The 17,816-nt window shown below is 46.6% G+C and overlaps 2 protein-coding genes across 2 annotated transcripts; one reads left to right on the top strand and one right to left on the bottom strand.

Moving 5' to 3' along the window:
- Nucleotides 1–2,112: 2,112 nt before the first annotated feature.
- Nucleotides 2,113–3,254, bottom strand: CSUI_007239 (uncharacterized protein; the record flags this gene model as incomplete). The annotated part of the gene is made up of 1 exon (XM_068067389.1): nucleotides 2,113–3,254. A coding segment is annotated over exon 1 (213 nt), but the record flags the coding sequence as incomplete, so codon positions are not given.
- Nucleotides 3,255–3,470: 216 nt separating this feature from the next.
- On the top strand, nucleotides 3,471–17,808 carry CSUI_007238 (uncharacterized protein; the record flags this gene model as incomplete). The annotated part of the gene is made up of 1 exon (XM_068067388.1): nucleotides 3,471–17,808. A coding segment is annotated over exon 1 (13,005 nt), but the record flags the coding sequence as incomplete, so codon positions are not given.
- Nucleotides 17,809–17,816: the final 8 nt, after the last annotated feature.

The raw sequence follows: 17,816 nt of genomic DNA, 5'->3' as shown, positions 1-17,816 counted from the left end.
ACACTTCCACTCCCTCAACAGCTCCCTCTACTCTAACGTGGCTCTGCGTGACGTAGTCATTTTACTGCACGGGTTCTTAGACCGCAGCGAACCAGACGCGCTCGACACTTCGCGGGAGTCTCCCAGACGGTGAGAAAGCGCGAATGCAAAAAGTAAATGAGATATCCTTAGGTTTCTTTCTTACAAAGCCCCCTTTGCTCTACTGTCTTTTCCTCTCTGATCTCACACAGACGTAGGTGGGGCCATCCATTTCTCTAGGGGGAGTTCACGGCGGAGAAAAGCACATGGCGCGGTGGTTCAGTTGTGGGTCGATTCGTTTCACCTACGTACTTATCATCTGTGTAAGGTGCGGTTCAAATTACTAGAAACCTGCGAGATATACAGAAATCCTGGTAAGGCACTGGTGAATGTGGCGAATTCGCGTTCGGTTCACGTACCAAGAATGTCTGCAGACAAAACATCTGACAAGGAGTATATGATAGCATGAACTTCGTATGCTTTTCTTTTTCTAATCTTTCCTTCTTTCCTCGTTGCATAGTTTCTGTTTACTCCTTCGCTTCCTCCTCGTTCTCTCAGCTCCTTTTCTCCTTGGATTCTGCTTCTCTCTCGCCGTCCTATTTCCCGGGGTTCTTTCCTCTTTTGCTTTTCTTTTTGAAGCGAAGATCAACAAAAGAACCTTGCTATTGTTGTACTACTTCTTCTGCCTCTTTACCTATCATTTTCCTTTGATTTTCCTGGCTTAACCGACGACTCTCCTCAAGCTCCCTACGGTATTCTCTGAAAATCGAAAGAAAGATGAAGAGAATCGTCACACGAAAGAAGTCATCCGAGCAAGACGTGAGCTGGAAAGCGACGCGGTGCCCATCCATATACCAAGAACAGCACGCTAGTAGACTTGAATCCTCGCCCTCTTTCTCAGCATACACTCGAAACTCTCCCCCTCATCTTCCTCAACTACCAGCCGTACATCTAGGCTCCTAGACTAGTACATTGCACTTCACCCGCGGGAAAGAATGGGATCACCCCTCTTTTCGAGTGACAGAGGTTTCTTCTTTCTGATCCGAAGTACAATTCTTTTGCTCGGACAGATGGAGAATTGTGATCGTGAGTGCCCGTACAACTGTGATGATCCGTCACGCTTACCATCCTTACTCTTGAAAGCACCGATTCTTACGATCCTTACTCGGGGGTGTATCCGCTTCGTCTCCATAGAGCATCTGCGATATACTTGAGTGGATCAGGAGGGCGGAGCCGGATGGTGTCGCTTATTGTTTCAGTTAGGACTTTTGCTGCCTCAGGACTAAGAAATAGGTTGGAGTCTGTCTTTTTCTCCTCTTCTAACCGTCTTTCATGACTGGCTTCTTCCCTAGGAGAGGAGCCTGCCACTGAAGCTCTGTTCTTCTCTCCTTCGCGTCCTCCTGCCTGTTTTAGATTTGGAATTTCCATACCACTACTTCGAGTAGTCATCGTAAAGAGAAGAGAGAGTGCCTAGGAAGAGCGGAGGCAGATAGAGAGCCACCAAGAAAAACGATCAAGTATAGTCTCATCTTGAGAAGAGATAGAACATAACAGAGATTGGCGGGTTGCAGAAACCGAGGCGAGGAAGGGGACCGATGAAGAAACGAGAGAAGGAGGGGCAGGAGCAGAAGAAATTCAACAGAAAAGAAAGAGGAGATGAAGATGTCCGTACAGTAAAGCCATCGTTAAGTCAGTACTAAGAGAAGTCTCAGGCTGAAGAAGAGAGGAGAGAGAGAGAAAAGAAGGGTTCCCTAGTTGGAGCGCAACATATATAGGAGCTTAAGCCGTATCCTGTGCTCCGCGGTTTCACACCTCGTACGCTTTAACTCAAAGGTGAATGTGACGTATCTCTTTGAGCTGTAGGTCATGGTATGCCCGCTGATCTCTCTCATGAGACGGACTGGACGGGTTTAAGACAGGCGACAGAAACGACTCCTCCATTTCTGTCGTCTTCTCTTTACCAGGAGATACTAAGAAACAGAGATTCCAACTAGAATAGAACAGAAACGAGCACAAAGAATAAGAAATAGAGTAGAGAACAGCTGTTTGGGTAGGGAAGAGGAGTCCCCTGGAAGAAGAAACGGTGAGGAAGAAAGATTTGTTGAGAAAGAGAGATCATATAGAGGAAGTGTGGAGACGAGTGACAGGGAATTGCGAAGGACAGCGTATGAGCTGCTTCAGGTAGGTTCACGTTCACCCCCCCCTGTCGCCATCTTTGAGAGAGATGTGAAGAAAGCCCCAGTGATCTAGTCGTAGATGGCCAAGCTTTACGACAAGACCTACTAAGCAGGGGGGAAGGAGTAGGCATTGGAAAAGGACTGACTCTAATACAACAAGTATGTGAAGAAAACTGAGAGATGGTGGTACTCTCTCTCTGAACCCGTGAAACTTTTCTTGGGTAGGACACGAAGCAAGTGAGAATCCTTACTGTGGAAATTCAGAATCTCCTCGGTCATCCTTTCTTTTCGCACACGAAGAAGCAAGTTTATTGCTTCCTCTTACCTCCGACGGAAGATCGATAAGAGATTGAGTTTACTTCAGTTGTGCGAGAAGAGACGAAAAGAAGTCAGTCCGGCCTTGAGCAACAATGGAAGCTTCAGCAGTCTGGTAACCGAGAGAGGGATTCTTGGCCTTCAGAGAATTTCCCGGTATTCAGAGGGACGCAGCGCCCGCTGCTAAAGTCTGTCCGATTACCAGGGTGTGACCGGGGGAAAGCCTTGCTTTTCTCTCCCTCCTCTGTAAGGTGAAGGGGGGGTAGGCGACCCCGTGAAGTAAAGAACGACAAAGTTGACCGAACGTGCTGTGACAAAAGACAGTGGGAAAACCTGATGAATGTCTTTGACTCCCTGAACGGGACACTGTTTTATCTCCGGTAAGTTAACGAGTAACGAAAGTTTTGATAGAAGTTCCGTGACTTTGTTACAGGTAGAGGTGTGGCTTCAAGAAACTTTCTTTTGCTTCAGACCAAGGTGACGTGAGGGGCAAGAGAGGCGAAAGCCCTCAGCCAGCCAGCCACTCCATGGGAAGAGGGTTGGATCTGCCTCCCTACTCCTACCAGGAGACTCTCCCTGGTATCTACGGTTAACGTCTTCTTACTGACAGCGCACTAGGGCAGAATTCTCGACCACATCGACTTCGTAACCGGAGAGATCTCGCTGGTCTGACAAGGTAAGAGAGAGAGGTGTTGTAGAAAGAAGGGCCATGGCTCCATCAAAAAAGCTTTCGTGAGGCTCTCGTGGAACAACAATGTAATGAAACAGACGTTTCAGCCGAGAAAGTTCTAACGGACAAGGTAGATGAGAGTCGAATTGACCGCTTGCAACGCCCGCGGGTGACATACGGCTTATACACGAAAAATCACTCCGGACACATACAGCGTGTTCGGCTGTCCGAGCTACGGAGACTGTCGATGCTGGCTGGTCATGGTCACGAAGAAGCTGCTGGCCTTTCAAGCCTTATTTATCGTTGGAAAGTGAGCCTTTCTGAGGAGAAGAAGCTGATTTTTTTGCTCAAGAAGAGAGAAGCTAAGATTTTAAACTCAAACCTTCTTCTTTGGGTTGTCATTCACCTTCTTCTCTTTCTTCTGGCGTGACTGGCTTGTCGGGACTTGCCGCTAGCATCGCAACACGAAAGGCTCGACTCTCGGGGAGTTCGACAGCCGCTCGAAAAATGGGCTTTTCTCGTTTTTCTTTTGTTTCCGGTGAACGAAGAAGGTTCGAATGAAGTGTTCACAAAGCGAAGATTTCGTACCGGATCTTTTCGTCAAGATTTCATTGGACAGGGAGATTCACAGAGAAAGTTCTGTGCATAAGTTTCACTCCAGAGACTTTCCATCTCTTGTTGGAGGCTTCATATCTTTCTTTCAATTCGTCTTGTTTCGATTGGTTATCTCTTCCGTATCATTTTCTTTCTTTTTCTCCGTTTCGTTCTCTCTTTAACACAGCCTTTGATGTAGAGTTTCTAAGAAGGAGACGTATCTACCTTCCGGTACACCCTCTCTTCGTTTCTACGGGTGAAGTTTTGTGGAGTTTCTTCGTCTGATCGATGATGAAGGAGAGCCCAAGTATAAAAGAATGATTTTTTCCTGGCCAGTCTGCTTCTCAGTTCTCTCGCCCCGTCAGCTGCTCAGGGTCTCCGTCCCGCGGGTCTCCAACTTTCTCCTTTTTTCCTCTTTCTCCGCGCCCTCAGTTGGAAGATGTTTCAGTGGGTGCCTTGTCTCTTGTGAGACGGATGGGACAGTGATGCAAAATGAAGGCTTACGAGGATGTGGAACTTTCCTTCTTTCTTTCTTTCTGTGTCACGGACAACTTCTCTTTCTCTTAAAGGAGAGGAAAGAAGGAGGAGACCCGTAACGATCCGGAAGAACTTTCGAAAAGAAAGTAGAGAAGATCTCCTAGTCTACTCCCTGCCTGGAAGTCATTCAGGAACTTCTTTTTCTCCTTTCACTGGAGGGGGCAAGGAATGTCTGGATGTATAGACACTGTAGAATGGATCCTTTCCTCGCCCGTCGTCCGTCTCTCTCTCATCATTCAAGGGAGGGAAGCTAAGAACAGTTGATGACGATGACGTCCACTCTACTTCCGTCTATCCTTTTTCTTTCGTATATTTCTCCCCGAAGATGTAGGGAAACCACATATAGATATGATGGTATACACAAGCCGAGGCTTCGCTTCATCTCTTCCGCTTTTTTACTTGGTCTCTTCTTCTATGCGTCATCTTCTTAGGGACAAGTAAAGATGTCTCTTGTGTTTGTTTCTTATCTTTATCGAAAGGTCTTCTGAAGATGGTGTCTCCGTCTCCTGTATCAGCTGGCCCCTCCTCATCCTCGTCACTCTCTCCTCTTCACGCAGGAGAACGGGATGGAGGGTATGCTTCTTCCTCTTATTCCTTTTCTTCTTCGACCTCCTTTCTAGATAGAGAAAATGAAGGAGAACAAGGATTCTTAGATAGAGAAGACACTTCACATGCATACCCTTCCACTTCTTCTTCTCTGCCTTCTCCTCCCCCTCATCGTCATCCTCCTTTTAACTTGCAGCCCATCTCCTCATCTTTTTCTCCTTCAACGTCTCTTCCTCCTCCCCTTCCTTCTTCTTCGTTTTCGCAAATGAATTCTCTCTCGCTATCTACTCCTTCTTTCTCCGCCTTATCTTCTTCTTATCGTCTCCCTTCCTTCTCCTCTTCTTATCAAAAGGCCTCTTCAAACAACTTTTCTTCTTCAACGTCGATTTCTCCACCTCCTCCTAAGACCGCTGCTCAACGAATTCCTCTCTCTCCTTGTTCAGATCGCCCTCCTCTGTCTCTTCCAGCTCCTGATCCTCATCTAGGAGATGCTATGAGCGAATCTACACCTCGAATCTTCATCGCACCTCCTGGTGTCTCTATAGCTTCGTCTCGAGAAGGTGGTAATAAGTATTTTGCTCCTTCCTCTTCTTATACTTCTTATCATTGCCAGTTGCCTCCTTATCCTTCATCTCTTTCAATAGCCCCTCCTAAGGGTGCCTTCATCTCTCCGTCTCCCTATCCTCCGAGTGGATCATCGGTGTCTCCTGTCTCTTCTCCGAACAGTCTCCATCATCACGACCGTGCGGGCCCTCTTAAATCTCTATCTCCGCCTTCTCATTATCATCCTTCTTTTCACCCTTCAAGTCATTTTTCTGGAGCTTCTCCTTCTTCTTTCCCTATCTCTTATCCTCCTTCCTCTTCTTTCCATCAACCTCTTCAGATGTCTCCGTCTCCTGCCGGTTTCCTGTCTTCGATAAGAAGTCCATCTATGTATCCTTCTCCTATCTCAAACTTCCCTGCCTCTCCACCTCCACCTCCTCCTCCTGCTTCTACTTCTTCAGCGTTAAGTTACCGACCTTCTGATCATCGCTCTTTTTCTTCTTATTCTCCATCTCCTGCCCCTTCTCCATCATTACCTCTCTATGAAGGGAATGGCCCAGGCTATCTCCTATCTTCCTTCAACACACCTTCTACAGCAGGCCCAGTGATCCAGCCACGTGCACCTCCGCCTGCCTTTCCCCCTTTTACTGCTTCAAAGAATGAGAAGATCACTCAACTGTCTCCAGCATCGAGAAGATCAAATCAGAGAAATCCAGATAATGACGATGATCCAGGTCCTCTTAGAGGAGAAACGTCTTCTTCTTCTTTCTCATCGGGTGTCGATGCTTCTCCCCTGATCCCGACGACTCGCTCGAAGACAGGAGGGGCGTGTGAAGATCGTCCTTCATTAACATCGTCATCTTCTATTGGTAATTCTTTCTTTCCTTTAAGGAGGTCAACTCTGTCCCAACTTCAAGCGAAGAAATCTTCCTATTCATCTCTCTCCAAACCAACACGTTCTCGACCTCCTCCGTGTGCTTCCCCTTCTCTTTCGAGTGAAGGAGGTCTTGCGTCATCTATCTCGCCACCTAGCGGCGGCTCCTCTTCTTGTTCTCCTCCTTCTCCTCCTATCAGACGATGTCCTTCTTCTCCCTTAGGTCTAGCTCTCCTACCATGCAAGCCTCAGAAAGGAATCGGAATCGGAGGAGGAGGAGAAGAAGAAGAAAAGAAGAAGAAGGACAGCACCTTGCTGAACTCTCCTCGTTACATGGTCTCTTCCTCTTTTTCTTCAGGACATAATCCTTCTCACGGGAGTAGCAGTCTTCCAACTCCGACGACTCTTACTTATACTAGGAATAGAGGGTCTCCGGCATCATCCTCTCTTCATAGATCTAACTCACGAAGAAAAGGAGAAGAAGAAAGAGACTGGCGAAAACAAGAAGCCACAGATCGAGTCAGGACAGGGAGAAGATGTGATAGTTCGACAGGTAGCAGAGGAAGGAGAAGAAGGGGAAGAAGAAGAAGAGTCGCTTCTTCATCCCCCCCGATTCGAGCTTCAGGAGGTTTTTCTTCTCCTCAACATTCTCTTTCTTGTGTGAATGGGAGATGTTGTTCATCTAATCATGAAGATAGAGAGGAGAAGAGCGGAGGTCTTTTACGTGAAGGAATCTTTCGTCTTCGCCGATGTGTATCAGACGATGAGAATGGACAGCGGGCTGAAGAGGAGAGAAGAAGAACCTCGTGTTTGGTGACGAGACGATGGATCGACGAAGGAGGAAAAAAGAGAGAAGGAGAAGAGCTCTGCTGTTGCCTTCTTCCTGCACCTCATTTCTTCTACTATCATCGGCCTTCGTATTCTTCTTCTTCTTCCTTTCAGGGGTGTCTTCATCGTCATTATCTTGACGGGGATTACTGCAGTTGTTCGTCTTTCTCTTCTTCTCCTCCTCCGCCTCCTTGTCCTTTCCCTTCTTCTCCTCTCCTCATTCAGAGAGGTAGTAGATCTTCACCTCAGTCCAATAGTCGGAGAAGAAAGCCCGAGTCTCTTCAGAAAGAAGACGACAAGGAAGGATATGATGGCAGTTACAACTCTAGTCCTAGTAGAGGGGGTCTCGATGCTGATAGATCTCAGGAGAACAACGTCGATGGTCAGGAGGATTTTCCTTCACGCTCTCGATCTTCTTCTCCCTTTCTCAAAATTCAACGGCAACCTACTACGACCCGTCTAGGAGCTAATAAGGATGAAGAGGATTTCCAAGCATCTTCTGCGTGTAGAAGAACTCCTTCTCAAGGACGTGATGGATCTTTTTCTTGTCTCGCTATTCAGCACCCTACCTCATCGTTCGATAGATCTCTCTCAAGAAGGAAACCTCCTCGTTTCTATAAGGTTTCTACAACTTCACCTTCTTCTTTTTCTTCTTCTGTATCGCCACCTTCTTCGCCTCTTACCTTCACGCTATCACGCTCATGTAGAACGCCGAGGAGAAGTCATCTTTGTAGATCTCTCTCTCTCTCTTCTACCTCGTCTCTTTCTTCTTCTTCTTCTGTCGGTTTTCTTCCTCGATCATCTTCTACGTCGTCTTTCGTCATCACAAGAAAAGCTCCTCGTGTATGGTCTTCCAATGGAGCTCGAAAGAAAGATAGAAGGAAGATGTCTAAAAGAAAGAGAGACCATCTCTTTCCTTCTTCTTCTGTTTCTTCTTCTTCTTCAGCCATAGCCTTCAAAGACGCTATGAAGAAGACCATGAACTCGTCAAGAAAAGAAGGAGACATTACTCAATCAGGTAAAGACCTTGTTAATTTCCTCGAAACCGTCATGACGGATGGCAAGCCTTCAAGAAATACGCCTTATCTTCTTCAGTCCCATCAGACCTCTCCTTCTCTCTCTTACGCACCTCATCCCCCCCCCTCTTCTTCCTCTCTTTTCTCTTATTATTATGAGAAAGTCAAAGAACTTCAGCGGTACTTGAATCTTTCATTCGAAGAGATCGAGAGATTACGCCATCAAGTGGCTTCTCGAAATCACTTAAGAAAAGCGAAGAAAGGAACGTCGCAAATCCTCAAGACCACTGTGGAGAGATTGACTATCGACCGAGAAACTGTGATCGAAGCGAAAAGTCTGAAGGCTGAGAATCTCTTCTTGGAGAATTTCTTAACAAGAGGAGATCGTATTCTACAATCTAAGGAATTACATCGATGCTATACATCGATAGAGACACTCGAAGGTCAGAACATGTCTCTAAAGAGAAAGTTTCTAGATGAGAGACAGAGGTCTCTTCAGCTCGTGCGACAGAAGTATATTCTCGAGAATATTATACAAAAGATTCTCGGCTATTTACAGGGAAATCGACAGTATTCTTCTCTTCTCTCTCAGATTCAACTCCTCCTTTTCGATAGAGAAGCCCCGGGCCAGGAAGAAGATGAAGAGACAGAACACGACAATGAAAGAAGAGACAGAAGAGATGACCTCGTGCTACCCAGTGAAGGGAATGAAAAAGAAGAAGAACAAGACAGAGAAGATCTCTTTAGAAGGAGAAGCATCATGAATGAAGAGCAGAAAGATAGGATGAAAGATGAAGGAGGAGGAGGAGGAGGAACAGAAGCAGAAGGAGGGGGGAGATCTACGATGGTACTATCGTCTTTTCTCTCTTCTTCAGATAAAGGGAGTCAAAAGAAAGATATGAAAGCGAGATATTTCTCATCTTCTTCTCCTTATTTACCTCTTAGAGAGGACTATGAATCTTCCTTTCAAATAGATAGGAAAGAAACAAGAGAAAGAAGAATACAAGATCCTCAGCATCTCCTTCTTTCTACCATGAAGAGGGCAGGTCATATGACCGAGGCGTCTCTGCAGAATGCCTTTGCAGCTAGACCTGTCGAGAGTCTCTGGATGAAGAAATATCTTGGAGTGAAGAATGGAGAGGATGAAGAGGAAAGGAAAAGGAAGATGCTAGATATGAAGAAGAAGAATGGAAAGATATTCGGAAGACATCAAGAAGAAGGGAGAAGAGATCAAGTAGATAGAGGTACAGTGTATATCCAGCACAAAGTGCATGCATTACTCTGCTATACAGATGAATTGAAAAAGCAGTTAGAGGAGAAGACATCTCATATCTCTCAATTAGAATTCGAACTTCAGAAACAGCATGGCTTAGATCATCTTGTCAAATCGAAAATCTCCTCTTCTTTCTCGCCTTCTTCTTCCCCTTCATCTTCTTCTGCTTCTCCTCTATCTCTATCTCATCCAATCCCTTCTTCCCTCCCCGATGGTCGTCGAGAAAGAATCTCCAGGGGGGAAGGGAACGGGCGTGATCTTCTCCCTCAACCTCTTAAGAAAGACAGAGAAAGGGAGTTGGCTGCTGTAAAAGCCGCAGAAGAAGAGAAAGAGAAAGACCGAGAAAGAGAAGAAGAGAAAAGACGTGATCTCTTAGAACGACAGAGACTTGAAGAGAGATGTAAAGACTTAGAAAGACGTGTCAAAGCGTCAGAGGAGAGAAGCTTCTCTGAGACCTCTGAAGTGAAGAGAGCCCACCAGCAGATATCGGAGCTCCAAGGAAAGCTAGTTGATCTACAGCAGGTCCTTATAACGGAGAGAGCTCAGTTCAAAGTGAAGGAAGAAGGATGGAAATCCCAGATGTCTGAAGTGAAACAGATGGCTGAGACGATGCATGCCAAGAATGATTCTTATAGTAGAGGAAGAGAGAGCGAGCTCCAGAAGAAAGTGGAAGAATACCATGAAGAGTTCAAGCGACAGGAGACAGAGAAAGTGGAGATTCTCGAGAGAATGCTTGAAGCTGAGAAAGGTAAAGAACCTCTGAGACAAGCCTTGGAAGCAGAGAAGCTCGAGAAGTCAGCTGCTCTCAAAGAGTCCGAAAACTTACAAAAAGACCTCCTTTCTTCTCAGTCCAAGGTGAAGGAGCTTGAACTACTTGTCGAGTCCCTTAAGAAAGACCTAGCTAAGGAGAAGGAAGAAAAGGACAAGATGAAGAGCGAATATGAAGGAACGATCAAACAATACCAAGAGAAAGAAGAGAATCTCCAGAAACAAGTTCAAACCCTCACGCAAGAGAATGAAACGCTCCGCTCCTCTTCTTCTTCTCCTCCTTCGTCGCTCGCCACGAAGACGAAAGCCCCAGCCTCGTCACTCTTAGGAAAGACAGGGGGAAAGGTCTCATCTCCTGCTCCTCCAACTTCCTCTTCTGGTAGTTCAAAGCAAGAAGAAGGCAAAGAGAAGTCGACGGCTGTAGAAGAGGAAGAAGAACAAGACCTGTCTCCTTCTTCTCCTCTCATTTCTCAGAAGAGTTCATCTTTTCCTGCTGTAAGCACAAAAGGGGGAAGTGTGAAGAGCAAGCCAGGATTACCTCCTCCCGGAAAGACAGCTAAAGCTGTAGCTGCGGCTTTTAAAGGAGCGTCGGTGCCTCAGCTAGCTCAAGAGATTCTTAAGCTCCAGCATACACTTGCCCTTGTCATGGAGGAGAATTCTCAGTTGAAAAAGAAGATCTCTCTGGCACCTTCACAACACGTTTCAGAAGAGAAGGAGAGCCCTTCAGACTCCGGTGGTCTCGAGCCTGCTGGAGGAGGAGAAGAAGAAGAAGAAGAACAGAAGACGAAGAAAGCTCCTCCTTCTCTGCTCCCTGGGGGTCTCAAGACAGGGAAAAAGATGTCTCCCTCTGCTTCTTCTTCGACAGGTGCCCCTCTACCAAAGAAGAAACTGGGGGTGGGTCCTGGTGTATCTACAGCTCCTTCATCTTCGCCATCGGGTGTATCCTCAGGAAAATCTCCGTTAGCAGAAGGGAAAGTAGGAGGAGCTAAAGCGGTTATGGTAGACAAGACCAATGAGAATATGAGAGCTTTGGAAGAAGAGCTACACAAGTTAAGACATGAAAACGAAGATCTAAAGACGAAAGTGCAAAGCTTAGAGACACAACTTCAAGCATCTTCTTCTTCGTCATCCCCTATATCTAAAGAGGAGATCTCATCTCTCTCTTCCTCTACTAAAGCTGCTGTAGAAGATCAAGGAAGAGAGGCGAAGTCAGCAGGAGAGGGAGCGAAGAAGAGCATCCCGTCGAAAATTTCTTCTCTAAAAGCGCCGCTACTGGGGAAGGGTGCAGTAGGTAAGAAAGCAGGCCCTATGGCGAAGATGGGGGTGCCTGAGAAAGAAGAACAAGAAGGAGGAAAAGAAGAAGAAGAAGTGTCTGTAAGCTCACAGGTTCCTAAGAAAGGTGTGCTAGGGGGGAAGGCTGCCAAGGCTGCAGTAGGTGGAGGAATAGGTCTTGGAAAGAAAGCATTAGGTGTAGGAGTGAAGGGGGGAGAACAAGGAGGAGGAGGAGAAGAGTCGATCCAAGCAGAGAAAGAAGAAGAATTGGTAAGACTAAGAGGACAGGTCGAGAAGATGAGAGAAGAACTTCTTCAATTGCAGAAACAGAATCTTGATCTTGTGAAACGAGAAGAAGGAAGAATGTCTTCTGCCTCTCCGAAGAAGAAGTCTTCTCCATCCCCTCCTCCTCCTTCTCCCCCTTCTTCTTCAGCTGTAGTTCCACCTGAAGATGGAGAAGGAGAAAAAGAAGGAGAATCACAGGCTGCTACCATGCCTAAAGTCGGCTTGAGTAAAGCGAAAACGTCTTCTCCCCCTCTGAAGAAGAAAGCTCTCGGAAAGATTCCTTCTGCCCCGGCATCTTGTGTAAAAGAAGAAGAAGGTCCGAAAGGTGGAGAGATAGAAGATGAGGTGTCACTGGCCGACCTGAAGAGAGAAGTCGTTCAGCTAAGAGAAGAGAATGGATCTCTTAAGGCGAAGCTTCTTGACTTTGAGAAGACCGTTTCCAGTACAGCCATGAAATCTCTACCAGTCGCAAAAGAACGTGCAGAAGGAGAGAAGAAGGAAGGAGAAGATGAAGGAGTTGTTCCACAGGGTCCAGCTGTGAAAGGCAAGAAGGGAGGTTCTTTATTACCTCCTGCGAAGAAGAAGACTTTAGCCTCTCCTTCTTTACCTATAAAGAAGGCGGGTATTCCACCGTTACCTTCAGAGGAAGCAGAAGGAGCAGAACAAGGAAAGAGAGATGCTGAGAAGGGAGAGGAGGTCAAGAGATTGAAAGAGGAAATTGAGAAGTTGGAGAAAGAGAAAGAAGTCCTTCAGAATCAAGTGAAAGACCTTGAAGGAAAGTTACAAGAGAAAGAGAAGGATATCCTTTCTCTACAACAGAAACTGTCGACCGACAAGCCAGCCAGCGAAACGAAGAAAGCTTCTGCTCCTTCTCTTCCCCCTATGAAGAAGAAAAGTACGCAGATGCTACCGCCTCCCCCATCAGGTACAGCGAAGCAAGCTGAGCCAGAAGGAATGAAAGAAGAGGAAGAAGAAAAGGCTGTCTTGTTAGAGAAGAAACTGAAGGATCTAGAGAAGGAGAATCAGGATCTACATACCCAGCTAAAGGACACCCTCTCTCAATTAGATGATTTGAAGAAGCAGATCTCTTCTGCTCCTCCTACTTCTCTTCAAGAAGGAGACAAGAAGGTACAAGGACAAGAAGAAGAAGAAGAAGGAAAGGCATCTCCTACTTCTGTCCCATCTCCTTCTCTTCCTCCCCCTTCAAAGAAATCTCCTCCAAAGAAATCTACTACTCCTGCTGGTCCTCCTCCTTCTCCCGCAGGTAAAAAGAAATCTGCGGTCCCTCCCCCTTCTTCTTGTCCTCTTGCTAAGACAGGCGTAACTAGTGATAGGGCTGAAGTAGAAGAAATGAGAGAAGAAGAAAAGGAGAGAATGCAGAAGTTAGAGATCCGATTGAATGAAGTTCAGAGTGAAAAGGAACGACTGGCAAAGCGTGTGGAAGAGCTCGAAGAGAAATTGAAGTCTTTAGAAGAAAGAAGAGGAAAAGAAGGAGAGAAAGAGGGAGAAATTTTGAGAGAAGGAGGCGAAAAAGAAGAGGGAGGTGTTGGTATCAAGGTTCCCCCGAACAAGAAAGCTCCATTGTCGGTGCCTCCGAAGAAGAAGTCGATGCCGCCGTCTTCCTCTCCAGGTGTACATACACCTGAAAAAGCTTCTCTGCCTTCCAAAAAGGCTGGGGTGCCTTCTCCAGGAACTTCGCCAGGTGTAGATACGGCGACAGAAAAGAAAGAAGGAGACCTTCTTCTCAGGAAAGAGAGTCAGATGATATCTGAGAAAGATCTTGAAAGATTAAGAGAAGAGATTAATGAACTCAAGAAGGAAAGAGATGACTTGAAAGACAAGCTTTCCAAACAGACGAATGAATTAGAGAGACAGCTCTCGATGCTCAGAAAAGATTCGGTGCCGAAGGTACGATTTCAAGAAGGACTCGAAGGAGGAGGAAAGAAAAAGTCCATCCTTTCTCCACCCCCTTCAAAGAAATCGACTTCACCCCCACCATCGGCTAAGATAGCGAAGAAAGAAGCTGTTTCTTCTTCTTCTTCTACGTTTCCAGGGGGGGAGGTAGAAGGAGAGAGAGATGGAGGCAAAGGAGAGAAAGGATTCGCGAAGAATGAAGCTGCGAAAGACTTAGCGAAGAAGATAGAAGAACTCGAGAAGCGTGTAAAAGATCTGTCACAAGAGAATAGTGATCTCCAGAGAAAACTTACAGATGCTTTATCGTCTTCTTCAACGATTAAACCAGAAGGAGAGGGTGACGCTTCGACAACAATGGCGGCTCCCCCTCCATCCAAATCTGGGCCTGACGGAATGAAGAAAGCACCCCCTCTTCCTTCTTCAAAAGGAGGTCTACCAACTCCTGGCAAAGCGAAGTCTCTCCCCCCTTCTCCTCTGAAAAGCTCGAAGGTCTCTCGTCCTCTTCCTTCTCCCTCTATAGGTGAGGGAGAACAACAAAGGGGGGGTGTATGTACACCTGAAGTCATGGAGAAACTTGAGGCTGAGAATCGGGATCTCCGAAACGAAATTTCGAGCTTGAAACAAGAGATCGAAAGTCAAAGACAATCAGGTGTATCTACAGCTAATGAACTGGAGAAGATCAAGTTAGAAAAGACAGATCTCCTCAAGCAAATCGAAACTCTACAGAGAGAAACATCCTCTTCTTCTCTTTCTCCAAAAGCGCCCGCACCTCCTCCTCCGCCTTCTTCAAGTAAAGCTAAACCGCCTCCGAAGAAAGCACAGCTACCTCCTGCTCCTTCTTCTTCTTCTTCGGATTTGGCTTCGTCTGCTTCTTCGCCCGGTACATCGGAAAAGAAGAAAAGCGATGAGAATCCTCCTGTTTCGGTAGAGGAATATGAGAAGCTGAAAGGAGAGAATGACGACTTGAGAAAGAAAGTCGTTGTACTTGAAGAAGAGAAGAAGCAACTACTTGCACAAGTGAAAGATCTCCAAAGTCAACAAGGCGCGAAACTCCCGCCGCCAACTGAAGAAAAGAAAAAAGAAGGAAAACAAGAGGAGGAGGAGGAGAAGAAGGACGGAGATGAAGAAGGAAAGAAAGTACCACCCCCACCCCCAGGGAAGGGGCCGGTGGGTGCTCCTCCCCTTGGAAAGAAGAAAAGCCCTCCTCCTCCGAAGAAATCGAGTGTCCCCCCGCCATCTTCTTCAGGTGTAACTACACCTGGAGAAGGCCAAGGCGAGGGAGGCGAGAAAGATCTCGAAAAGCAGAAGGAAGCACTAGAGAAGATGTCTTCGCTTCAGAAAGAGAATTCGGAGTTGAAAGATCGTATCAAGGATCTTGAAAAGCAAGTAGATGATATGAAGAAAGAGGTTCAGAAGACCCAAAGTGATCAGAAAGGAGGAGGAGGAGGAGGAGGAGAAGACGGAGAAAAGAAAAGAGAAGAAGGAGAAGATCTTCCAAAGAAACCTAAGCCTCCCTTACCCCCTGGGTCTGGAGCTAAAAGTAAACCTCCAATGAAAAGTAAAATTTCCACTCCTGGACTTCCCCCCCCTAAGAAGGCGGGAGACCAAGGAGAAGGCGGCAAAGCTCCAGGAGTTGTAGAGGGGGGAGGGGAGAACAAGGAGATCAAGGAGAAAGAGAGAGAAGACTTGATCAAGACCCTTCAAGAAGACGTTAGTAAGCTAAGAAAAGAGAACGAAGATCTACGAAAGGAAGTCTCGCAGCTGAAGGAAGCGACTCCTCAGAAAGGACCTGGAGAAGGAGCACAAGGAGAGAAAGACGGAGAAGAGAAAGGCGAGGTGGAGAAAAAGAAAGAAGAAGAGGGAGAAAAACCAATGAAAGATGGTGGATCAGAATCCGCAGAGATGGAGAAGCTGAAACAAGAGAACGAAGATCTAAAGAAACAGATAGATCTCCTAAAGAAAGAAGTTGCAGAGAAATCTTCAGAGAAAAAGCCAGGAGATGAAGTCCCTCCCACCAAACCAGCAGAAGGGGATTCGTCTCCATCGACAGCTTTGAAAGATCTCGAAGATCTGCGCCATGAAGTGGATGAACTTAAGAAAGTTGAAAACAAGCTCGAAGAAGAAATAAAGAAACTTCAAGAAGAAAATGAAGATTTAAAGAAGAAGAATTCCGATCTTGAAGGAAGGCTCTCCTCTTCATCTGAGCTCTCGAAAGATGATAGCTCAGCTTCTTCTTCCTCTTCTTCGGCGACACCTCTAAAGAAATTTCCCTCTGCTTCTCCCTCGCCGCCGCCTCCAAAGAAGAAGCCCCCTCCAGCTAAGAAAGCGCCTTCTCCAGCACAGGGAAAAGAAGAAGAGAAGAAGAAAGAAGAAGGAGAAGAGGAGAAGAAGAAAGAAGAAGGAGAAGCGAAGAAGGACGATGAGAAGATAAGTACCGAGAAAGAAGGAGGAGAGAAGGAAGAGAAAGAAAGGGTGATCAAGAAACTTCAAGAAGAGAATCAGTTTCTTAAGAAAGAGCTCGAATCTCTAAAGAGTAAAGGAGAAGAGGTAGATAAGAACAAGGTCGCGCCAGAAGCCTCTTCTTCTTCTCCTTCTCTCCCTGAAAATGTCGCTACTGCCGGTGGAGTAGCTTCTGAAGAGAAAGCGAAGAGAATCGAAGAGTTAGAGGCAGAAGTGAAGAAGCTGAAGGATCTGTTAGAAAAGAAGCCTCCTTCTCCTCCAGAGAGCGAAGATAAAAGCGCAGGACCTTCTCAGTCCAAGGAACTTGAAGATGCGAAGGAAGAAGGTGAACGATTAAAGAAAGAGATCGCCAAGTTGACAGAAGAAAAAGAAGCTTTACAGAAAGCAGTTGAAGAATATAAACAGAAAGCCTCCTCTTCTTCTGCTCCTTCTACTTCAGATGGCGCTGCAGCAGGTGTCCCTAAGAAGAAACCGTCGCTCCTACCTCCGCCGAAGAAGGCGATGGCAAAGGAAGGTGGAGAGGGAGGAGAGAAGAAGAAGAAGGAAGAAGAAGAAGGTGGAGAGGGAGAGGAGGAGAAGAAGAAGGAAGGAGAAGAAGACAAGAAGAAAGAAGAAGGAGAGAAGAAGGAAGGTGAAGGAGAAGGAGGGGAGGAGAAGAAGAAAGATGAAGGAGGAGAGGGAGTGGAGATAAAAGACTTAAAGTCAAGAATCGAAGTTTTAGAGAGGGAGAACAACGATTTAAAGAAGTCACTTGAAGAAGAGAGAAGAACTCGGGAGCGACCGCCTGGAGAAGAGAAGAAAGATCAGGAAGCGAAACAAGAAGCAGGAGATAATACAAAGGAGGGAGAAGAGAAGAAGAAGGAAGGCGAAGCTGTAGAGACTGTAGGGGAAGGAGGGTTGAATGAAGTGAAAGAGAAGTTGGCGTCTTTAGAGAAGGAAAACGTCGATTTAAAGAAGCGACTCGACGAAGCTCTCTCACGTCTTGCTTCTGTACCTGCGAAAGGAGAAGGAGGAGAGATCAAGAAAGAAGAGAAGAGTGAAGATGGAGCCAAAGGAGGAGGAGGAGCACAAGCAGGAGAGGCGAAGGCTGGGGTGGTTCCTTTAGCAAAAGGAGATAGTAAGCTTCTTGCTTCTCTCGGATCAGATAAAGGCTTTTTCGACCTCGAGAAAGGAAACACAGTCGATTTAGCTAAAGCGGCGGCCACAGGAGTCGTACCTCTGCCTAAGTATGAAGCGGCGAAATCGAAGTATGAGAAGCTCCTCGATGCATACCGTCGACAGAAGGTCCAGCTCACTTCACTACAAGAAGAGAAGGCTGACTATCTTAAGGAGAAAACAGATCTCCTGGATAAAATTCAAGAGATAGAGGGGACGTTAAGCCGGACCAAAGATGAGCTTGAAGTGTATCAAGAATTCGAGAAGAAGCAAGCAGCAGCGCCTGCGGCGGATGGAGGGGGAGGTTTCTTTTCGTTCTTCGGAGGTGCAGATCAAGGCAGCTCGACTGGAGAATCTGACGGGAAGCTCGAAGTGCAAGTCGAGCTGCTCAAGGTGAAAGTGCGAAATTTAGAACAGGAGAAAAGAAGTCTGGAGAGCCAGGTATCGAACCTGAAAACGAAGCTAAAGGATGTTGTTCACACAGGGGGAGGAGGGAGTGGTGCAGCTGGGAAGGGAGGAGTAGACAGCATGGCGACGATTCCTACGATGGAGGATCTACGGAAAGGAGGAG

The sequence above is a fragment of the Cystoisospora suis genome (genome assembly GCF_002600585.1).
Source record: "Cystoisospora suis strain Wien I chromosome Unknown contig_3770, whole genome shotgun sequence".
NCBI classification, from domain to species: Eukaryota; Apicomplexa; class Conoidasida; order Eucoccidiorida; family Sarcocystidae; genus Cystoisospora; species Cystoisospora suis.
Note: the sequence above shows the minus strand (reverse complement) of the source record. Positions and strands in the feature narration are given on the sequence as shown.